This window comes from Cydia strobilella, chromosome 6 (assembly GCF_947568885.1).
Source record: "Cydia strobilella chromosome 6, ilCydStro3.1, whole genome shotgun sequence".
NCBI lineage: Eukaryota > Metazoa > Arthropoda > Insecta > Lepidoptera > Tortricidae > Cydia > Cydia strobilella.
This window is the reverse complement of record NC_086046.1, coordinates 21,907,205-21,932,856: the sequence shown is the minus strand read 5'-3', so window position 1 is coordinate 21,932,856 and position 25,652 is coordinate 21,907,205. Positions and strand designations below refer to the sequence as shown.

General features: G+C 39.2%; 1 protein-coding gene across 1 annotated transcript; it reads left to right on the top strand.

Moving 5' to 3' along the window:
- The first annotated feature begins 2,038 nt into the window (after nucleotides 1–2,038).
- On the top strand, nucleotides 2,039–6,368 carry LOC134742287 (uncharacterized). Its single transcript, XM_063675337.1, has 2 exons — nucleotides 2,039–3,018; nucleotides 6,283–6,368. The coding sequence occupies exons 1-2, from the start codon at nucleotides 2,159–2,161 to the stop codon at nucleotides 6,293–6,295; spliced, it is 873 nt and encodes a 290-aa protein (XP_063531407.1). The 5' UTR covers nucleotides 2,039–2,158; the 3' UTR covers nucleotides 6,296–6,368.
- The last annotated feature ends 19,284 nt before the right edge of the window (nucleotides 6,369–25,652 follow it).

The following is a 25,652-nucleotide window of genomic DNA, read 5'->3' as shown; positions in this document are numbered from 1 at the left end:
TATCCATCTATTACGGAGTTATATCTATCTTTGGCTCTATCCAAAGCACATTCCCGCCACTCCACACAGAATGTATCGAGGTCATCCCGCCATCTCCGTTTGGGTCTGCCTCTGCCCCGAGATCCATCCTGTGGGATCCAGTCCGTGGCTAATTTGGCCCAGCGTTCTGGGTGCATTCGGCAGATGTGCCCTGTCCAGTCCCATTTTAGCTTAGCGTCCTTCACGCCCACATCCACAACGCCAAATAACGTAACATAAATAAAAATAAAATAAATCTAACGTAGAAAAACAAAAACATATCTTTGACGTCAAATGTACCTACCAGTTGTTAAAAGCGTTATAAAATGTATATGGTAGTAAAAATTTAAAATGATATTTATCATATCGACGCGGCGACAGCAATACGATCTGGATCGGTTAGGAAATCGGTTAAAAGCTTCGGTCTTTGTGTTTTCCGACAGTTTGGCAGCTTTGTCGGCCATTAAAGTGGGTTAAACGGCCGCGGCTTCATAAATAGATTATGAATATTTATTTACCAAGTAAACTGGGCCGTTACGAAACAAATACCGTCCAAATCTAGCGTAAACACGGACACGGACACGGACAGACGGATCCGAGAACCACATGTTGATTTGGACGACCGATGTTTTTATTGCGGTTTGATAGCAGATTTACTTATTTCGTTGAGATATAAACTCAGTGATTTTGGAATATAAATAAGACAGGATGCAGGATGTTTTTGTCGATAGGACTGTCTATAAATATAAAATTAAGAATTTTTGATATAAATAATCATAACGCCTAAAATTGTTAGTTGTTTTACCCATTTACGCTCCTATTAGAGTTTAGTTATAAGCGCGTATCTTCTTATCGGGCTGTCATGTCGTATCACACATTTGACATGTCTGGCAGCTGGCGCGTCGCGGCGCGGCGCGGCGCCGGCGGCGTCTGCGTGTGCGCCGCTCTTGATCGCGGCCGCAGGCGCAGGGTCGATGACCATGCATGCTGGAGTTGCAATACATACATAACATTACCTAGTCCGTTGTAGCTGACTTTGCATCCACTTGAATGGAACAAAGTGTTGGTGTCATTATAAATAATAATAATAAAAACATTTATTCCAGCCAACATTGATTCATATTACATTTGCAATAAAAATTAAAAAAGAATTAAAATTAGGTATATAACATAAAGACTTGGTATGTAAATACAACATGCTGTGTGGAATATTTGTATCAAGCTATGACTTAGAAAAACAGCATAATATTATGAACGCCTTTTTTACATTAAACAGTTCGTTAAATTCAGTATAAAAACGTAATAACAAAGATGTGAAAAACTGATTAAATGTACGGTGGTCGAGCAGGGTCTGAAGCTTCTTAGGATGCCCAAGGTTTACTAGCTGTAGAATAAAGACGATTGCATTCTGAATAAGCAAGGCTTAGCTGGAGAAATAGCAGACGGAGCGCGAACGATGTAATAAAAAACTTTATTATCAAATTCTTCATATTGAGCCGGACTTTTTCAATCATCAAACTTTCATGAGTCCACGGCTATTCTTAAATCGCACGAAGATTAAAAAGGGGAATAAGTATCTAAGTAATGTAAGAAAGTACCTATTTCTAAAGGCAGTTTTTGTTTCTAATCTTGATGCGAAATTGTAAAATTTTGCGAGAGGTCAATCCGATTTGGTCAAAAGTTTAAAACATAATAAGTTTTTGCATTTCGGAACCTACAGATAAATTGTGCAAGAAAATTCTATCAATTTCTCTCCGATATCATGTTATTAGGTACATTTTTTATTTTATTAGCCTACTTTGGTGTCCCACTGCTGGGCAAAGGCCTCCCCTCGTTTTCTCCACTCGACCCTGTCATCGGCATTTTCCCACCATTTGGGATAGAATGCGTCCAAGTCGTCCCGCCATCTCCTTTTTGCCTGAACCCCGGCCTGCACCGTCTATGGTGCTCCGTGGGTCCCACTCAGTAACCATTTTGGCCCACCTTTCCGGGTGCATGCGTGATCTGTATGCTTGTTTTGTGATCTACCTACCAAGCCAGTAATAAATCAGACGTCAATGCAAGCGGTCGTTTTACTTGCTATCGCTCCCGGTTACATACCTATCATCTGGCTAACGAGGATATTTCGCGCGTTTAAATCATGTCGCAGTCGTATTTAGGAAATTTGCCTATTTTCGATCATAAGACTACCGAGTGGGCGATATTCAAGAGCCGGTTAACGAAGTTTTTTCTCGTGAACGGTATATCGGATGCAGTGAAAAAAAGTGCCATCACGATTACTCAATTGTCGGATGAAAGTTATCGGTTAGTGCGCAATTTAGCTCATCCGACGGAGGTAGATTCTTTAACCTATGACGCGCTGGTTTTATTACTCGATGGACATTTCAAACAAAAGCAGTGTACTTTTGCGGATAAGGCGAAATTTTTCGGAGCGATGAAGAGTGCAGGCGAAACGTTAAGCGAATGGGCGGCAAGATTAAGAGGTCTGGCAAGTTATTGCGATTTTGATTCTGCCCTGGAGACGAACCTTAGGGATCGTTTCGTGCTTGGTCTGGGCTCAGGTTCCGTGCGCGATAAACTATTCGAGCAAAGGCCATCATCATTAACGTTTGCCAAGGCTTTAGAGTTGGCAGAACAGACGGAGAGTGCCCGAGAAGCGAAATTAACGACAATAAAGGAGGAGCCCGTTTTTAGAGCGCAAACGGAGGGTGGATATCGCGGTGGCGCGAGAGGCGCGCGCGGTCGCGCCAGCGCGAGCGGCAGCGGTCAGCGGGATCCACGCTCGACGTCCGAGCAGTGTACGGTTTGCGGAATGAAAAATCACGCGGAAATCAATTGTCGTTATAAATCGTATAAGTGTCAAAAGTGCGGCAAAAAGGGTCACTTAAAGAAAGTTTGTGGTGAAAGTGCGCGAGTGCATAACGTTTCCGCTGGCGAATCGTCGTCGTTGAATCGCAGCGAGGTAGATGATTGTGAGGAATGTCAAATGTTTAACTTAAGGTATGTAATTACTAAGCCGATAGAATTAAATGTATTAATTGGCAATCAACAATTACAAATGGAACTTGATTGCGGGTCTGCTACCTGTGTTATTTCAGAAAAGTTATATAATCACATGTTTTCAGGGTATAAATTGTTAGATAGTGATATTAGGATGTGTTTGTATGACGGACATAAAATTCAACCTCTGGGTTTTTTTTTATGTCACATGACCTATAATGGACAGACTAAGGAATTAAGAGTTTTTGTAGTCAAAAACGGAGGCCCGCCCCTATTAGGAAGGAATTTATGTCCGCATTTAACTTGACATTAACGCAAAATGTAAACAATAAAAACTTATCAGCTGACGGCGATGTGGCTTCATTATTGGAACAATATCCCGAGTTGTGGCAAGACGAGTTAGGGACGTTTAATAAATTAAAAGTACATTTACAATTAAAGCCTAACAGTGTTCCGAAATTTTTTAAGCCTCGCGCAGTTCCATTCGCATTAAAAGGGCAAGTTGAACGTGAGTTAGATAGATTAGTCAGTTTAGGTATTTTGGTACCGGTTAGTTGTTCACAATATGCCACCCCTATCGTACCGGTATTAAAAGAAAACGGAAAAGTTAGGATTGCGGGCGATTTCTCGGTGACCCTCAACAAAGACCTGATTATTGATACATATCCCCTACCGAAAATAGAGGAAGTATTTGCAAAAATAGGAGGGGGTGAACATTATAGCAAAATAGATTTAAAAAACGCTTATAATCAATTTGTACTAAGTGACGAGTCACAAGAGCTCACGACCATCAATACACAGAAAGGTTTGTATAAATACACTCGTCTTGTGTATGGATTGGCCAATGCACCTGCTATATTTCAGAAGTCTATGGAGATGTTACTTTCAGGTATCGATGGAGTAAGTTGTTGGCTCGACGACATCTGTGTTACCGGCCCCGATAAAATAACACATCTGGATCGTTTAAAAAAAGTGTTGCATAGGTTAAATGAAGCAGGGCTTAGATTGCAAAAGGAAAAATGCGAGTTTTTCCAAAACTCTGTAACTTATCTCGGCTACTCAATTAGTAAAAGTGGTTTGCAAAGTAGTTTCGCTAAAGTCAAGGCCATATTGGACTCGCCTGATCCTACCAATGTGGCAGAAGTTAGGCGTTTGGTGGGGATGATTAATTATTATAGGAATTTCATCCCTAATGCGTCCAGTGTGTTGCGACCCTTATACGATTTGCTCGGAGCGAAAGCTCAGTGGGAGTGGGGTGTGCGTCAGCGAGAGGCTGCGCAACGCGTCAAACGAGAGTTGGCTTCGGAGAGAGTCCTGGCCCATTTTGACCCCATGGCACAATTGGTTTTGGGGGTAGATGCGGGACCCTCAGGCTTAGGAGCGGTACTTAGTCAACGTGACGTCACCGGAGTCGAGCGGCCGCTCGCTTTTGCGTCAAGGTCACTTTCGGCTAGTGAAAAAAATTATAGTCAACTTCACAAAGAAGCGACGGCTATAATATTTGGAGTAAAAAAATTTCACCAGTATTTGTACGGTCGAAGCGATCCATTTATTTTGAAAACTGACCACAAACCGTTGATATCTATATTTAATAATAAAACGGGAATTTCAATGACGACAGCGCTGCGGTTACAAAGGTACGCAATAATTTTATCCGCTTACAATTACAATGTGCAATATACGTCGGGCGATAACAATGTAGTGGCCGATTATTTTTCTCGCGCACCGTTAGCGGATACTTGTTGCAAAAGTGATCATGAGCATGACACCTATTCCTCATTAAAGTTTTTGAATTCATGTTCACCAGCCGTTTTACATAAAGACATTCAGCAAGCGACCGAAATTGATAATGAATTACAAACCGTTATTAAGTACATGCAACGGGGCTGGCCTAGGATAATCAAATGTACGTTGATACTTCCTTATTTCCGCAATAAGGCAGATTTACAGTATGAAAATGGGTGCTTATTGCGGGGCCACAAGGTCGTGGTTCCCGCAGCACTCAGGGTACGCATATTAGATGAATTGCACAGTTCACATCTAGGAATTGTAAAAATGAAAAGTAATGCACGAAGTAGGATGTGGTGGCCAGGCATAGATAACGATATCGAGCAGAGGGCCGGCTCGTGCGCGACGTGCGCCATGATGCGCGCCGCGCCGGCGAGAGCGCCGCCCGCGTCGTGGCCGCGCCCGGGCGCACCCTTCCAACGCGTTCACATCGACTATATGGTAATCGGTTCTAGAACGTATTTGATACTGGTAGATGCGTTCAGTAAATGGATAGAGTGTTGTCATATGGAAAACGGAACGGCAACTAAGGCATTAATTGGCAAGTTAAAGCAAATATTTTCATGTTTTGGCATCCCTAACTTGCTTGTATCTGACAATGACGTAAAAATTGCTTCCGCGGAATTCAGAGAATTTTGTTCCAGTAATGGTATTAAACACATGACGTCTCCTATCTATCACCCATGTAGTAACGGCCAGGCCGAAATAAGTGTAAAAATTTGTAAAAAAATATTAAAATCAATATTAAAAGAAAATTTGCCAGTACAAACGGTACATGACTCCTTACGGGAATATTTGTTCACATACCGAAATACTGTACATACGTCTACGGGGGCGACCCCTGCAAAATTAATGTTTGGTCGCGAATTAAGGACACGATTAGACTTATTACTGCCAAAAGATAATGACCCAACATTTTTGTTGCAAGAAGCCTCTGATATTAGTCGGCAATTTTGCACCGGCGATTTAGTATGGATTAGATGGTATATTGATAGAAAAGAAAGTTGGGTAAAAGGAAAAGTGCTAAATTCAATAGGCCGTAGAATGTATAGCGTATTTGTAGCTGATTATAATACCGAATGTGTTCGTCATGTTGACCAAATGTTTAAGCGTCAGGGCACGGAACGAAATTCCGATTTAATAAGTGAAACCGTTACGTCACAGTCACAATCAATTTCACCCCCACCTGCTCCACCTTCGGCTACCATTGAACATGAACCGACCGGAGAGCTCCCAGAAATTGAGTTAAGTGAGAATAATGAAACCGCAGAGGGAAGGGAGGTGTGGAATGACTGTGAGGACGCTAACACAGAGGGTGAACGAGAAATGCCTCATGTCGCTGATTCTCATAACACGGCTGATGATAATGAGGATTTGCCGTCCGCCAAACAACGCTTGCGTCCTAGGGTCAACGTAGATTTTAAGAAGTATTTTTAAGTTTAAGCACCTGTTAATTAGTGTTTGTTTGTTTAACAGGTTCCCAAATTAATGATGGAGGATATGATCTGTATGCTTGTTTTGTGATCTACCTACCAAGCCAGTAATAAATCAGACGTCAATGCAAGCGGTCGTTTTACTTGCTATCGCTCCCGGTTACATACCTATCAATGACAGACATGTCCCGCCCAGTCCCACTTAAGCTTAGCGGTCTTGACGCCTACATCTGCAACTCTAGTTCTGGAGCATAGTTCCGTGTTTCTGATTCGATAGTTACTCATGAAATAAAACCATGAAAACGGATTATAGCGCGTAGGTATATTGAACTTATAATACATCCCGACGTTTCGAACCCTTTACAGCGTTCGTGGTCAACGGTGGTTACTTATTTATATTAAACGTCATCCTGCCAATATCCATAAGGATTACGCCATTAGTGTGCCCTTTTTCAAATATTTTAGGTCTTAACTTCCAAACCTGGCGAGCAGGACATGTTTCAAGAAATTTGTGAAAAAGCTCCTGCGTCTACCACTGATCGTGGCCTGAAAATATCTTACATTTAATGTATAGCCAAGTAACAGCAATGAGCTCTTATAGTCCGGTGGCCGGCTGCTTGAAACCCACCTGATAAAAAAATTAAAAATACCTACTCTGTGGGGGTAGCTAACTTTCGGCTTAGTAATAGTAATAGTAAATGCCGATAGTAACTTCAACTGCTCTTGGTTGGCCGCGGCTTAACTTAGCAAATTTTGTGCAAATGGCAAAAAAAGTGGTACAAAAATTCATCAAAATAAACCTCATCGAAAAATAGAATGAAACGTATGGTAGGATAGCTGCCTTTGTGGACAGTAAGATAAAGGTGGTCGGCCAAATCTCATGTTGGCAATTTCCTGTGTCCGAACGGATGACTTATTTAGTTTTTGCAGTACGACCACATTTATAAAAAAAAAACATCAAAAAATCCTCATCGAAAAATAGAATGAAACTTGTATGGTTTTTACTGTAGTCAAAGGCAGCTATCCTACCATACTAGTTTCATTCTATTTCTCGGTGAGGTTTTATTGATGAATTTTTCTACCATTTATTTGCCGTTTGAGCAAAATTTGCCAAGTTAAGCCGCGGCCGACCAAGAGCAGTTGAAGCTACTAAAAGTCAGCTACCCCCACAGAGTAGGTTTCAATTTTTTTATCAGGTCGGTTTCATGCAGTCAGCCACCGGACTATGAATGGCACGTGCGATTCGTTAGTGTCCGCGCGGAGTGCGTGTGGACACGGACAGCTCACATTGAGCGGCGGAGTGGGAGTGAACGACCGCGGTCTCGCGTCTTGCCTTCATTTGTTGCTGAAACTGCTCTTAAACATTCGCGATTTATTGGTAAACAAGTTTGACAGTTAACACAAATATATAGCTAGAATGGGTTGTTGAACTTACTAGAAACCAACTCGTGGCAAATGATGGTCCGGAAAGATTTGAAGGAGAGTAAATACAAAGTAGTTCGGTAAACAGTACACGGAAAAGGCTATTGATTCATTAAGATGTCTGTGAGGATAGAGGGACGCCATCAATGAATTACACACGGTGTTTGTGGCGAAATGAGTTTTCTTCACTATTGTAATTGTCTTTCTGTAATGGAAAATTCCGCCTTTGAATTTACTTTTACTTGAAAGCGTAAAGCAGCAGCCTAATTGAGAAACAATCCCAGGTGTCATCGGTTCAATTTAATCCATGTCCAGTTTATTACAGATGATCGGGTCCGCATCATGAAAACAAATGGTTTGATCTCGGTCGAATCGTTTGTCTGGTGTCTGCAGCTGCATGCGATGCGGCTGCAGTCGGTCAAATGTATCTATACCTACAGATTATACGGCAGAGTCCGTGTAAACTAACTGTGAGGGACCTTTCCCCAGAATAAAACTGAGGACGTGTCATTGTAAACGTCTTATTTTCATAGAAATTTGACATTAATGTTACACTTTGTTATTTCCATTTGCTATGCAGAGTTAGGTTCGTCCGACTCTAACTACCTAATATAGAGCGCAAAATGTAAAGCGAACATGGCTATATAGGATGCTGTTGGTGCCGTCCCTCACCCTACATAGCAGCAAAGCGGCTTTCATAAGGCTTAGATAAGTTGCTAATGAAATAACTGCCTATCAGTGGACGCCTAGCCCATTAACCTGGCTCCGGAGATTGGAAATCGCTATGCTAATAGGTATCGCTTAACTCGCTCTAACTCTGCCGGCCGATTCTCTTTGCTTCCGCGAGTAGAGTTCTCTAGCCCCAATGTAACGTGGCAATTACGTTTAGTTGGGAAGGATTCTTATACTGGTGTAGTTGAGCTTTCTCTGCTATAGCTCAGGAAGCGATTGCATTGATGATTGATCATTTATTTGTCAATATGGGTTACAGAGAGGTCTTAAAACTATTTACAATATGTTGGAAGGAAGCCACTGTACATTAATGGCGTCTCTGGCGCCTGAAAACTTATTTTTGTAATAGGTATTGGCCGTTAAACAGTTTTTGACTTGTTAAATACCTATTCGATTCTCAAGGTTAACTTAAGGGTTATTGCCTTTAAGGGATAAATATCATCCTTAATATATATAAATTATAAGTTTTAGAAATATAAAAGAGCCGCGAATGTTGTTTTCAGTGGTCTAAAACTGCCAAGTGTTTGACTCGCGTGCCGCGGCTGCCGACTCCTGAGCCTGCCTTTCCACTAAGGCGGAGATGAGCGAAGATGAGGGGAGAGTTGCGGGAATCAACCAATAGCATTGGTTGTAATCCAGCGAACCGGAGAAGAGATGTGAATTACCTACAACCGATGGTTGATTCCCGCACGTCTCCTCTCCGCTGATCTATGCCTCAGTGGGAAAGCAGCCTTAGGCATATAATAGACTAGGTACCTTGTAACTTGTATTATAGTTTTTGGGCAAGGAAAACCCATTTATTTCAATCAACAAGGATTGAGGCGGGCGTTGTCGTTTATCGTCATACGGCGGCCACGGACTGAGCTCAAATGATTCGTCTCACCTTGGCTCGTCTCGTAATAGTCGAATAATTCTAAAAAGAAACGGAACGAATAGTCCCACCGACCGGATTGGAATACCTAATGAATTGAAGCTATAGCTGGAACATTTTATTTAAAGCTGTACACTTATTTTTTTAAAGTTGGTTATTTTTTTGTTTCATATTTCTACCTAGAATTACGAGCTCTATCGATCCTGATAGGAAAAAAAGTGTTCCAAGATATTATTTCCATTTCGTTATCATTTTTCATAGACTTTGTATCTATGACGGCAACGGAATGGAGGGAACGAAAAATCTATGGAAATTTTTGACACTCATTTTCTCCTATTAGTATCAAAAGAGCTCCTGATTCTGAGTAGTTTTGTTTTTAAAGTCTACTAGTATTTAAATAAAATGACCTAGCTACAGCGCTGCGTTAAGGAAGCAATATTGCATTATATCCTCTTATTGTAGTGTATTATACAGACGGTAATTTTATTAGAGACAAGCTTTCGTGAGTGAGTACTTTCTACATGAGAAAATCACAAACTTCGGAAAACAGTGTCAACGTCAACGTAAATTTAGAATAATTGGAACCTCGGAGCTAATCTTTTATAAGTACCTAATACCGTTAAAATTTAGGGGAATTGTGTAGGAGTTCAAAGTTAATCTTTTACAAGAAATCATTAAAATAAGAGTAAACTTAAGCTGGTTAATAAATGAGCGAGTGTCGTCGCTACTTAAGCTTATTCATACTCACAAGTGAAAAATTCGCAGCATACAGCATTTTAAAGATCTGTCAGACAGGGCGAAGTGTCACACTTAGTAATAACTAAGTACTTTAGACTAACGACACACGAAAGCAAAATGCCCGAGTCAAAACGTACTAGACCTTTGCTTCGGTCAATAAGTAGTCCTCAATCAATGCTAGTAAGATTTACTGAAAACTTGTCTTAATCTAGGATGAATGTTTATATCTGTAGTTATAATCTGGCCAACATTTACAAAATTTTCACATTTATTGGCATGGAAATTGCCAAAAAATGTGAAATTTTTAAAAATGTAGGTAAAGGAAAGAATCATAGTATAAGATTAAAAATTACGCGCCTTTTTAATGACAGATACAGTTAGCCAACATGTACCAAGTTTTTTTTACAATGAATTTGCCTTAAATAGGGTTTATTTAAATTTGTTCGTTCATTAATGTATTTCAATAAACGATTAACTCTAATAGTTAATGTTGGAACCAAAAGAGTTTTGATCACATATAGCGTAATTTTGTCGCAGAGCTGCTGTATGAAGAGGGCCTTATGGCCTGCAATATGCCCGGGTCTCTTGAAAACTTGCAGCTAATTCAATCTTCCTGTCATAACCCGCCTCCTTTGCCATCCTTTGTGCCGCGTATTTAGCGCTCTTCACTTTTAAACAAGTTGCCCTTTCCATCTAGCGTAGGCGTTAATGGATAAAAAGGCTAATTTAAATCATACTCTAAAGAATCAAAAAGTTCAAAAATATTGGCGTTTCAAAAACTATTTCGTGACACGAATGGTAACTACGAGTAGAATAGCAACAAATGATTCGTTGATCATATTTTGAGTCGTTGATACGCTGGTCTTTATTAGTTGTAAGTCATGTCTGGACATCTCAACGTATTGAATAGGTAATCCTGTTTCACTGTCTAACATTATAATTTCCTCTGTAAGCATTCGTAAAATCAAAGATAGATATAACTCCGTAATAGATGGATACAGTCTAAGGAAAAAACGTGCCTCGAAAATCACGAAAATTGGATTCTCGATCAGAGCCTACATTGGCCTACTGTCGTATATATGGCGTTGACGGTTTCGTTTGTTATTTAACAATTTAAACGCATATCAGTGAAAGAACATGGGTCAAAATCATAAAAATAATTAATGCAAATAAAAAAAAAACATTTATCCATATTTAAATACATTTATCGTATTTTTATAAATCTTCATTTTTAGTTTTAAGGTGTGTCGATAGATGGCAGTGAATTTACTGTGGTTACAAAATCTACTATGACAGTACCGCTCTATCTTATTATATCCTCTTTGGTAAAATGTATGGGTTTCGAAAGCTTTGTCCTTCTACCAGTGCATATTGGTCGGCAGTTGCATCCAATACTTCTGACTCAGTATTTTTTGTTCTACTCGTGCCGCGGTCCTCTTCACAAATCCGCCTGCATTGTTATAGTATAACCTGATCTCTGATTACGCACAGTAATTACGAACCTAGGGGTCAAAATACACTGGAGGTAGGCGAGGCGAGCTTACGGTAGAGTGAAAACTGAAATCTGTTTTATAAAAGCTGCGTCGCGCCACTTGATTCGACGTACATGTTTTATAGGTGTTTTATCGCCCACGTGGATTACCGCTGTGAGATGACATTCCGACCGCCTGCCGACTGCATGAGTGTATCCGCCCGGTAAAAAGCGCAATTGTGAGTTGCTGTTGTTGCTAGCGACTTGTTACTAACCTGTACTTCAGGATAAGGTACTTGCGTCAAAGAAGGCCCATCGTTTTTATTATTTTATATTTTTCTTATTTTTAATATAAACTTGCAGTTTTGTGTTTTATCTATGGTACTAGCGAACATGGGAGCAAAATGTAAACCCATTCGACTTATAAAAGTACATAGGTATGAAATTATGAAAGTAGGCATGCTTAAGGACCAGGCCTTCTTAGTCGTAAGAACCTTACAGTGGGGTGTCGGCCAGACCTTGTAGCCAGGAGAAAAATTGTTGAGGCATTAAGGTCTTGGCAACCGCAGACTGGGAAGCGGTGGCGGATTAAAAAAAAAGATAGGAAGTAAAATGTAAGATATGTTTATCTGTATTTATTTATGCATTTAATAAATCATTATTACTAAAAAACGATACATAACGGAAAAAGGCGGACTTAATGCCAATGGCACTCTCCTGCAGCTGTTTTTGCCAAAGGCGCCTTCCGACATCCGATATCGGAAAGGCGCTTCCGATAAATTCAGCCATGTCGGAGCTCCCCGTCAGCTGTTGGACCGATAATATTTGTTTGTGTGCGTATGTGTAGGCATATTGATTTTTGTAGTGTGCGTGACGGCGCCCGGGCGCGCCCCTGCGGCCTGACCGCCTGACTACGCGGATGTAGGATCTTACATCCGATATCGGGTCGGACAATGAAAACGCTCTAACAAGTGTCACTGGGAGCGGGTGAATGCGGTTTTATCAGTGAGTAAGTAACTAAACGACGGCTAGGCCTATGTTCAGCAGTGGATTCTTGGCTGATTGACCCCAGGCCAGGTTTCGATAGGCGTCTGCTCGCGCGTCTGCTGGTAATACTCTGCACGATATCTGAGCGCTCGGCAAGTCGACACACTATTCCCCAGATGCACTAGACGCAGACAATGTTTTTCGCTTTCTGATTCGAGGAAAAATGTTGCATTGTTAATACTTTCAGCTCCTCCAGCAACCAGCACAAAATTAATCCGTCTAGTGAATGCTTGGCAGAAAAATGTTAAATGTTTAATAAGACTGTTGAAAAACTGACATGAAGACACAATCTAAAGCAAAAGAGAGAAATGTTTAATGCAGTGTTTTAGTCTCCTTGTATGCGATTCGACAGTCGGATAAGGAACGGCAGATTGCAAAAGGTTGTTATGGTGGAAATACTTTAGATCTCGTGTGCAGATAGAACTAGTATTTTTAATTCAAAAGGTTCCCAGTTGTTTTTTTTCTACCAAGTTTTAAAATATCGATGTGATAATAACTAATTCGGCGCATGGATAGCTTAAATCCTGAGGCTCGATGGACGTATATTTGTGGAAACCCACCAAGAGATACCACCATAAAAGAAATGACTTACACCTTAGAATGAACGGATACTGCCGAGACGGATGCTGTTGGGCGCTTCGCACTTACCTTTTAATTTTAACCATTTGGACGCCAAGGATCCTTAAAGATGTCAAGCGTTAGTTATTGCTACGGTCGTTCCGCGCACTTCACGACATCAAAGGTGCCTCCATCGGTTTTACGAGAAATCCTAACGCTCTCAAGGTTGTCTCTAAAAGCATTTTATTGTTTAAGCCCATGCCGATGGATTCCCATTTAACGGGAATACAATTCGCAGACGCCCTGAACGCAAAAATTAGAATCGCTTGGGTTTATTAAGCAAAGCAAATATTATTAAAGTGTTAATTTTATCACGTCTACTAAGGCTATTCAACTGAGGCCAAATTTAAATAGAATTGAAGCTCAAATGATTTAAGAGTCGTTATTACGCTTTGTGTAGGTAATCTAATAATATTTAGTTATGTGAAAATGATATTGGAATAAAAATAATATTCTACACTGCTTATACTGTGTGCAAAAAAAAGTCTCTCAAATCAAAAAGTAAATTAATTATCAAGAATATTTATATAATAAAATAAACCGGCCAACTGCGAGTCGGACTCGCGCACGAAAAAAAAAACAGCAAAAAAATCACATTTGTTGTATGGGAGCCCCATTTAAATATTTAAATTATTCTGTTTTTAGTATTTGTTGCTATAGCGGCAACAGAAATACATCATCTGTGAAAATTTCAACTGTCTAGCTATCACGGTTCATGAGATACAGCCTGGTGACAGACAGACAGACAGACGGACAGACGGATAGACGGACGGACATACGGACAGCGGAGTCTTAGTAATAGGGTCCCGTTTTTACCGTTTGGGTACGGAACCCTAAAAATGAATTGAGTGTTTATTGTGAAGAATATATATTATGTTTAGAACATATGTATCGATGTTACTTATTATTTTACGTATCAATTTGCATGAATATGTGCCGATGCACTGATTTGAAAAAAAAAAAAACGTATCTTTTCAATCAAAAGAAAAATGTGGTATCTAGGTATGTTTGGGATGCATACAGTTACTACTTTAAAACTTTGAGTAGCAGTGTGAGATACGAGATTGCTTTCAAATAGTGACGATATGTATAACACATGAGTGCTTGACACTGTCCCACCCAGTACATGTTATTAATTTATTGTCATTTAGGTAATTACAGTTAATTTAATTTATTACACTTCACATTAGTTAACAGTATAAAACCGGAGCACATACATGAGCTTCATCATCATCATCATCATAACTTAAGAGCTTTGCTCTTGTCGGTGGAGTAATTGCCAATCCTTTCTTTCCTGAGCCAGTCTTTTGATTTGCTCGTATGATGCATTCTCTTTTCCTTGGCTCAGATATGTGATTCTAGGCTTTCCACTGCCTCTCGTCTTTTCAATTTTGCCTTGCAGGATGTTTAGGAAAAAGTTGTCGTTTCGTATTAGGTGTCCTAACATCTTGCCTCTCCTATTCCTTATGGTATTTAATACATGAGCTTAGACAAGTTATGCAACTTATATCCAGTAGAAGCTTCTCTATTGAGAATTGAAATAGGAAATTATAAAAGCAGTGATTTACGTTTCGATAATGGTTAATAAGTTCTCCGACGTCACTCGATGCAAATCCGTCGGCTCTCTACCGTCTCAACGTATACAGGCAGAAACGATGTACAGTCAGCTGCAGAGAAAAGTGACTCCCCTGCATAGAAGTTTGTAGTCTAAGGGGCTACCTGAGGTTTTCATCGATTTTTGACAAGTTTTAAATAGTATCTCCTACTTTTGCACTACATATAGAATTATAAGACAAGCGGCTATAGGTTCTTCAATCTTTTATCTCCATTTTTGTCTACCGGATTGAGAAAAAAATGAATACTTATTTATTTATGATTGTTTTAAACATTGTCTAAAAAAACACTTTTTTCGTATCTCGATTGCTGTGAAAGATCTTACTTATACGAAATCTACATATTTGGGTTCGTCTTAGACGTCTCTAAAAATTTGTCTAAGGTTTTAATTTTAAACTAATTAACACAAAAGTTATGGCCAGAAAACCAGTTTTTTGGCCTAAAATTGTTCAACTTTGATGCCAAATATTTCGAAAACAATGAATTTTGAAGTAAATATGGGATACTATATTGCTAAAATCCGTTGCTGTTAATATGATAAGCTACAAAAAACATAAAAAAAACTAAGGGATTCAAATCGAAGGTCATTGGGGCATGGGATCCCCCTAAGCGAATAGCACAACAAAAACAGCACTCTTAACTACTGTCCATTAAAACCTGTCAGGTAACAGTGTGGACGATGGTATGTGCATAGGCAATTTTACATGTGCCTGTGCCCTATTGTATCAACTTGTATAAGTGTAATACTCCTGACCTGTTCTTACATAAAAGCGTATAAGTGTATCGTACCACAGAGCTACTTGCCTTTTGTAGGCCTTATCATAATGCTACAAGATCTACTCATAAGGTTTATGGGTTCGTGCGGTTGATAAGTTGTTTTGTGGCTGCAGTTGCAAGTGCAACGCTTTCTCGCGATAGCATCGCAGCTCCAGGCGGCGAAAGCTGCACTTCCTTACCGGTCCCTTTAGGGCAACTAATTTGCAGATGTGAGGCCATTGATTGTTTTCATTTGCATGCTTCCTACATTTTCTTCGCATACGTTTACATTATTTCAGGTATAACCCTATTTTGTTAGTGTTTTGTTTTGTAAAGTTTTTGTTGTTTTGTTTTGTTACTCATTAATATTACTCATTAAATTAGACCCACTTCTCAGTATTCGATTAAGCTGAAACTTCACATACATGTGTAAGATGATCTGATGATGGACACAGGAGGTGGCCATCGGAACTCTATAATTAAACAACGCAACCTAATTGTGTTTGGGTTTCTTAGAATTGTCTCGATGAGTATTAGTTGCCTGTTAAAAGAAAAGAAAAGCTTGTATCAAAAATGAAATTTTTGACAAAAAATAAATTATCTTAGTCCACGCCGGTCATCGTTAGAAACAGTCAGTTTACGGCAGGCATTGTAAGTAACTTAAAAAACGTTTTTCACAGTGTTATACTTTCAAAGACATACTGAAGTAAAATTCTTGAGATGTAGTTTTTGTATAAAATTTAACAAATATTGTGTCGCCAGGAGAAGAAACTACACGTGTCGCGGGCGCTGCCCTCGCCTGGATTAGAGGCCCCTAAATTATGCAAATCACATTACATACATATATTTCGTATTTCATCGGGGAGTTCTCTCTGTATGTTGACCGCAGACCGTCCACTAGACAACATTATAATATTTGATATTTGTACTTAATATTAGCTCTTGTTGATGGGCTGTTAATAGTTACATATTTCTTACATTACCAGCTCCTATAGGATATTTTTTATCAATGATCGTCATCCCACGCAGAAGAACTCGCGAGCAGAAGCTGGTACATATATATTTAACATGTACAAATTGAAAGTGAACCAACCAGCCCGCCAGTTCGAGCCAGCTGCTCGTAACAAAAAACTCTCTCAAGGAAGTCTTAACTGAATTAAATCTTATTATTCGATCTGTGTCGCTGCATTTGTTAGTGGGCTTACTCAATTGGGCATTGAATCAATGGCAGTTCTATTGAAGTCGGCAGGATGTGTCGCCGTATTGGTGGACAATGGAGTTGCCCCGCGCGGGGAAAGTGCCCTGATTGGATTTCCCTACGGTGCGGGCGGCGCGTGGATCGCCTCGGGCACCAAATAGTTGATTGTTTATTTATTGCCGCTTTACTTGCCTTTATTGAAATGTTCGAAATTATGAAATTTGGGACGTGTTTAACTTTGGAGTAACGTATAGCGAGCTACAATAATGCATGGGCACAATATGAATGTAATTTATTCATGTGAACATGCACTTTTGCATCTTGCTGTACATGCAAATAGATGTCTATCAAAATGGATATCGAAAATTTGTTTCGAAAACTGCGAAGTCTTTAGAATCGCACCTTCTTCCTTAACCGCCGTTCTTCGTAGGTGCCGATGGCTTTTTTAGACTGAACAACGCCTTCTCTTAAAGTACATTAAGTTCAAGCAAGTGACCCAATACTGGCCGATAAAAAAAAAACCTGACGATTCACAATCCATATTGCTACGAGTAGTACGACTAGTACGAGGGGAGCCCGAATGAAATTGAACAATTTGTTATGGTTTTGAACTGGTTTTGATACGACATCGCTCACGCTGATTGATGAAAATGAAGTAAAAGTCACCAATACAATAGTTAAGGTCGTATCAACACCAAAACAAATTGTTACATCTGAATCGGGCTGGCAGTTAAGTGTGTTGCTGTGTATATACTATGCATGACAAGTATTACGAACATGATAATACATAATATGAATGAGTGACTGAATGTCTAAAGTTGGCAGCATACTACAATCATTTTAGTACTTGAGCGTTTAAGTGTAACACTCCTAGTCATCTCATTTATAACTTTCTTAATTAACAACTCGTTTTACTTTTTTTTTGCTACTTTTCCATGACGAAATGCCGTAATCTCGCTTTGAATAATATTAGCGACGAGCAGTTGATACAACCCTCGTCGTCAAGGCAGGCGCCTGTATAATTATAAATCCGAAGTTAACTCATTAAAGTTGGTAAGTTGCGTCGCTTGTTGCAGAGCAGAGTGAATAATAAGTGATGTTAGCGCGGTGATGGCTTCGGAACTATACGTTTAAAGTTGACGATACGTGTTGCAGATAACTTACGTATAAACGAACATTCTGTTTTGACGAAACCTGAGGTTGATGAGCTTTCTGTAATGTGACGAAGCCTGCGCTGTGGATTTGATGGTATGCCTTTTGTTTTGGTTAAGAAAATTTATAACTATTTAAAGTTGTAGATGTATCTTGGGTTACCAGCAGGCTACATCCATTGGAATTAAGTATGAATGGAGATCGTTCCCAGAATTTTGCGTCTCTCGACGAGTAACTCAGAAACAAATATGTGATAAACACATAAATGCCCTTAGGTACAGTGAGGTTCGAAATTTCGAACCTCACTGTACCACGATTTGAACCCGGGACCTCCTGGTTCGTAATGAAAATGAAAACTGTTGACAAACTGAAACAAATCTTGTTGTCTGCCGTCTGCCTAATCCTATGTGGCCCGAAGAGAGGGTGAATAAGGGAGCAGATTGCGTCCCCGCGCGGTCCCCGGGTGAAGCGATGCAACAATCATCTCCCGACCGACACTTCAACGCCGTTTAATAAGTTATGGTGCTTCAGCTTGCATTTTAAATCGGATTTGTACGAGTACGTTGTGGAACCCTTACCAGCTGTTGAGGGACGCAATGTTCTCCGAGTGTACTTTAATGTTCTGCACATTTAAAGTACACTCGGAGAACATTTATTTTGCTTTTCGAAAGAGTTCGAAATTCAAACAATGTACAAGGTAATTGGACCTTACTGCGTTTGTTAGTTACGCGGTATTGCACTATCCCCAACGATACGTGATTTTAAACATCCATACGTGGGATCGCCGCCAGGTGAAAATAAAGCGTTCTTTACAATTTATATTCGGTTATTAAATGTAAAAACGTCGTTAAAAACATTCCCGTCATGTTCTGTGACGTTCATGATATCGTCCTTGTGGGCCCATTTGTGCGGAATTGTCCAGGGAAAATTCTGCGTCTTTTAATAATTTAACTGTTGTTGCCACTTTGCATTAATCTTAGAGCGAGCTTTGTCCATTACGGTAATGACGTAAATTATTTTTTATTGCTTACAAAAAATATTCCGCAGTTAAAGAATAACAATATATTTTGGAATTATAGGGGAAAAGTGATTTTTTTCTAAGATCGTTTATCACTTATAATTCATTCCTTTATAATAACTGTCTGTTATCCACCCCTGTGATATTCAAAACGGGAAAAATATGACGACAAGATAAATGTTTTATATATCTCTTTCACATGAATTCGAAAACATTACACATACACGGATGCCATTTGAGTAGCAACTTGTAGACTGTTGTATTTTGTTGTACAATAAATAAATATAAATAAAGTGCGTATACAGTGTAGTAATACAGTGAAAAAGGGTGATTTGAACTTTGAACGTATTTTGTCTTGAAATATGAAAATATATCCATTATTCATTTCTAACTCTTTTCAGAAAATTAGTTGCTTTTCAAATTATGTTCTAAGATAAGAAAATAATTACTGATTTACCAAGTATAAATGACTGTATTGCACTCAAGATTATTACCAAATTTTAGATTCCATTTAAAAAATTTTGATTACCTACTATACTTACTAAAGATAAATCGAGATCACGGATCGAGATAACAGTAGGTATAGTCCTGCACTCGGTAAGGATGGGAACAACATCCCAACGTGCCCTATCCGCGCCAATAAAACCAAAACTAAAACGACATATCAGCTTCAAAACCTTTATTAACTACTCAGGTCACACATGGCCGCATTTGCATGGAAACTATTAATTATATCGCCCTCGCGTAATTTGAGATGAGCGCAGCGCAGCGGTTCCGCTCGGCGCGCCAATGTTTTTTACGAGTAAATTTACAATTAAATGGGGATGTTGCATTCTATAAAGCGGAACTTTAGGGTGAGGGTGCATGTGCATGCTGCAGCAGCAAGAACGTAACAATGGACTAAGACGTTAATAATGGGTAGCTGTTGTATAATAAAAAGTATTAATCGGTTCGGTAGGTTCGGTATCAAAATGTGTGAATACACTTTGGTTGGAGTTTGAGTTTAGTACTGTAAACATGTTTGAGACTTAAACAAAAGCTTCGATGGGAACTTTCACGGAGTTAAATCGTTTTCACATCGGAAGTAAAATATAAGATAAATGTGTTTCTCTGTATTTATTTATGCATTTAATCAATCAAGATTACTAAAAAACGATTAATAACGCAAAAAGGCGGACTTAATGACAATGGCACTCTCCTGCAGCTGTTTTTGTCATAGGCGCCTTCCGACATCCGAATCATCCGATATCGGAAAGGCGCTTTCGATAAATTCAGCCATGTCGGAGCCCCCCGTCAGCTGTCGGACCGATAATATTTAATTGTTTGTGTGCGTGTGTGTATTAGGCATAATGCTTGTTGTAGCGTGTGTGACCGCTAAAGACGGCGCCCGGGCGCGCCCCCGCGACCTGACTACGCGGATGTAGGATCCTACATCCGATATCGATCGGACAACGTGAAAACCCTCTTAAAGTTTAAATACATTGAAACGGGTCATTCACGTATTTTAAGTCGAAATCGCTCAAAATACGTAAGTTACCCGTTTTGATATATTTAATGTGTCTGTGTCTCACGGAAGTTGTGTTAAAATTAAAGAGTATCTGAAGTAAAGTAAAAGAATACGATAAAATAACCGATCTCTTCTCTCAAAGGGGACTAGACAGATTTGGAAAAATAATTTTCGTTTGATAGGGCTTGTTAGGATCCGATGATTGGATCCTAGAGAAATCGAGGAGACTCGTCAAATATTGTAACATTTGATTTCACTATTTTTATATGTAGCAACGCGTTCATTTCTTCACAGTAAGCGACATTTGACAAAATGGAACTGTTGTAATGTATGGATCAGCATGCCGGGCGACGAAAGTTGCGGATGAAAGAAGAGTGCAAGCAGCGGAAATGTTGAGATGGATGACTGTGTGGAGTGACGATAAAGGATCGGATTAAGAATGAGTATTTAAGGGGAAGTTTAACACCGGTAACGGAGAAGATGAGGAGTAGTAGGTTAGCGTGGTATGGGCATGTGATGAGGAGGTATGAATCCCATATAGGCAATATAATGTTAGGGATGAATGTTGATGGACGGAGAAAAAAATATTGGAAGGATTGTGTGAAAGAGGATATGAAAAAGAAAGGAGTGAATGCTGAGGTGACGAAAGATAGAGGAGAATGGAAGAAAAAAACATGTTGTACCGACCCCACATCCGTGGGATAAGGACAGGAAGAAGAAGAGGAACTGTTTGTAAAGGCCATGAAATGATCGCATACTGGTTTTTGAAGTGGGTTCATTTTTTTAAAGATTAGTAAGTGTTGTGGTCGCCCCATAAACGTCGGGTTTCGGTTCAATTGTTTGTACAAACAGTCCAATTAGAAGGGTTTGTGTCATCTTTCCCAGAGTTTCGATGCTTTTAGAGCAATGGAGATAAGTGGTGATAATTATAGCAGTTATTTTTTTATGGAGAACAACAGAGCATAGCAATACCATACTAGGCTAAGAAAAAATAAAATCGAGTCGTAAAATTGCTGCCAAAAAACCTGCTCGACTTATACCAGTAATAAAGGCTTGTCAGGTAGCCTATTGGAGCCACTCTCGAGCCAAAATCCTTTGGTGTTTAGCCGTCTATACTTTGTCAGCTATAATTACATTACACTACCCAGTGGACTACGTCACAATAATGCACCGTGTTGCGGTTCTGCTCCGATGAGGACTCGCTATTAGAATGAGGCGCCTGCGCGGGACGTGCCTTCCATTATGTAAGGTTATACATAGGTATTACATAATAATGTCAGCCTCAAGCGTCGCTCCGACATCAACATGCCTGAGTACACTTGTAATTCGCATCTATTATTTATGCTCAATAGTGTGGCGGGTAAACACATTATTATAATTGTATGAGTGGGCAAAGACGGACATTTTAAAGCGGATTCAAGTGGAGTTTCCCATGCCAACTTATTTTTTCAACAAGTGCTCGAAAAATAACAATGTTTTTAGGGTTTATTGAGGATTTATCCTGTATAACGTAATAAAAAAAAAACAATTATATCTAATATTAATAATAGCTTTATTTGTAAGATCACAATGTTCACGCTAACGCTTGGTTTCATATTTTTAGCAATTTCTTAAAAGTTCGTAGAATATAAAGCGCAAAGGTTTGATAGTCAAAGGCTCTCTTGTCTGACTGCTCAGTTACAATATTGCTTGACAAAGTGTAAATTATTGCTTTCCCGGAAACATGCCCCCGTGAATATAATATTACTTACAAAGTCAACCTACCTACCCTATATTTATTTACCTTATACCTACCTTGTCAAAGCAGAGTGGCAAAATTATGCGTTCCAGCTCTGCTTTCATACTAGTTGTCAGTGACAACTTGTCACTTAGGTACTTATCTTGAAAATGCTCGGAGATGCTTGGTTGCTTATGTATTGTTATTGAGCGAAATGTGTTATAGGGGAACTAACAGTGATAACAAGTATAACAACGCACCTTATGGCAAAAATATGAGTAAAAACCGGCCAAGTGCGAGTCGTACTCGCGCACCGAGGGTTCCGTACAAACCTGTAGGTATATGAGTAAAAATTCACCCATCACTACAATCGAGTGGTTTTTTTGATATGAATTTTAATTTAATACCTCTATATATACGCTCTGTGGTCGCTCCCTCATAACTGAGGATCGTGATTATCAGTGAATCTGAATGTTATTATTATAAATTGTATATTAAAATGTAAATAGTAATTAAGTAATGAAATGACGTGTAATTGTATAATTATCTTTCTTTTACCAATAAAGTACTGTATCACTGTACGCGTTCATGAGGAAAGGGGTAGTAAGTTTAAAATTATGAAAAATATTTTTATTATAGGTATGATGTAACTAAAAATTTACGGTTTTCGCAATTTTTCCTTTATCTGTGCTATAAGACGTTGCTTCGTACCAAATTTCAAGATTCTGAGTTCACGGGTAGTACCTTGTAGGTTTTGATTCCCTTGCGAGTGTCGAAAATTTGCGGCATAAACGGTTGTATCTTTTGATTGCTTTGGCTTAGAAGTTTGATTTTTTCACAGCTCCAAGGGACAGTAGACCTGAGTATTTGATATAAATTCCAGCTTGATACCTCTACGCGTTCCTGAGAAAAAGGGTCCTGACAGACAGACAGAGGGACGGACCTACGGACGGACAACAAAAGTGATCCTATAAGGGTTCTGTTTTTTTCCTTTCGAGGTACGGAACCCTAAAATCGTAGTCATATAATCATAATCATAATAATTTATTTATAATACCAATTTACACGTCAATAAAAAAGAATTAATAAAAGTGATTTACTACAATGTGTGACAGATATACACGCCACGTCATCACGTAGTATATAAATAGATAGGTACCAATTAAAAATTTGTCATAACTGCTATGCCAATCCTGCACATACTAGAGTATGTGTATGTGCTAGTAACCATATCAATCTTAAGTTCAGAAATAACGGCAAGTATACATTTGAGATGTCAGTATCTTTTCAAAAAACTTATACAAATATGAAAAAACTATGAAAACGGATTATATCGCGTATATTGAATTTATAATACATCCCGACGTTTCGAACCCTTTACAGCGTTCGTGGTCAACGGGTGGCAGTCACACGGATGTATTATAAATTCAATATACGCGATATAATCCGTTTTCATAGTTTTATTTCATGAGTAACTATCGCGGTAACCGAAGACAATATTTTATACAAATATGTCAGATTGACGTCGGATATTAAAGGAGCCCACTGACTATCAGTCCGCCGGACGATATCGGCCTGTCAGTTAGAACAAAAATTTGACAGTTCCGAACAACTGACAGGCCGATATCGTCCGGCGGACTGATAGTCAGTGGGCCCCTTAAGATTGGGATCGAGATTAAGTGGACGCAAACGACGCCAAATGAATTTAATAATGAGAAGAATGTTTAATCTGACAATGGGGTGTGAAAGCTACGCCTTTGTGTGGCGATGGCACCGCTTTAAGGGGCTACCTGAGGTTTTCATCGATTTTTGACAAGTTTTGAATCGTATCTCCTACTTTTGCACTATATATAGAATTATAAGACAAACGGCTATCGGTTCTTCAATCTTTTATCTACATTTTTGTCTACCGGATTGTGAAAAAAATGAATACTTATTTATTTATGATTGTTTTAAACATTGTCTAAAAAAACACTTTTTTCGTATCTCGATTGCTGTGAAAGATCTTACTTATACGAAATCTACATATTTGGGTTCGTCTTAGACGTCTCTAAAAATTTGTCTAAGGTTTTAATTTTAAACTAATTAATACAAAAGTTATGGCCAGAAAACCAGTTTTTTGGCCTAAAATTGTTCAACTTTGATGCCAAATATTTCGAAAACAATGAACTTTGAAGTAAATATGGGATATCCGTTGCTGTTAATATGATAAGCTACAAAAAACATTAGAAAACTAAGGGATTCAAATCGAAGGTCATTGGGGCATGGGATCCCCTTAAATAAATAAGGACCGCGGGTCGCGTCGCGGGCGCGGGCAGGCCCTCCTCCACTGATACTGCAGTAGCAAAGCGAAACGTAAGCGATAAAATACTACCTAAATGCCTTTGGGTACTTACTCATAATTTGATTCGGTCAAATTGTTTTTTGAAAAACAAATTATAGCCAGCTTGAAATTAATGTAGTATGATACCTTTGGGCTTTGGGTACCTACCTAATAGTACTTCAGTTTCAGTTTCAGTTTCTTTATTCATAACAAGAGTTACATGTCAATTTTATTATACATATTTACATCTTGTGTCTATTTTATATTAACAATAATCACTTTACGCACATTAGCGTCCCATTTCCTCCCCCTGACGCAACCCCCCCCCCCCCCTTTTAGCATGAAATATGTCCCGGATGACAGTTTATTTTTTAGTTTTTGGGGAAAGTATACATTACAGGAAAAAAGTGTCAATGAAAGCATCCTTATTAAATTCTTAACAAAAAGGTTATATTTAAATAACCAAAATTCTGTGTACTACATTCTACATTAAGTCGTGTTAAACTTTAGAGGTCTGAGTGATAAAATATGGTTATGAGTGTTGAAGAAGCAAGAAGCTTGCAGAGTACAGTATATTATGTGTGCGAAAAAAAACAAGATTTTCTGCAGCTCATCCATGTTACTATCGCTAGTGGACGGTCGCCCTTCGCCGCGGCGCCGAGATTAGTTAAATCTGCCGTCGTCGCCACGCGCCACCCCTGATGCACAATCAATTCCCACACACACACACACACACTCATAGTACCCTCACGATATACCTATACACTCACTTGTTAGAAGCATGTCGGACACGCACGCATACGTACACATCAACTCGCCATTGCTAGACCTTATTTCGTTGTCCTAAGGTTCATAATTGATCACTTAACAATGTCGGCGATGTAAGCACCCTCGTCGGATGCAAATCGGCGCGGGCGCTGGCTGCATCATAAATCACAATATTACGCGAGCGCCATGCATTGATTCTCATTACTTAACTAGGGATGGCATGGCTCTGGCGCAATAATCGGTAAGTATTAAAACTTAATACTGATAAAATAATCGGTATTAAATCTTCATATTCAATTAAAGGCAATTTTTTTTTACAATGAATCACTTTATTGTAAAAAAAGGTGGTGGTAAGATTGTGTCTCTGACGACTACGTTTGCGCGTATTGTTATGCAAGATATTGCAGGTGCCTTTACCGACTGCATTGGCTATGGACGCTACGGAACACGTTGCTGTGCAT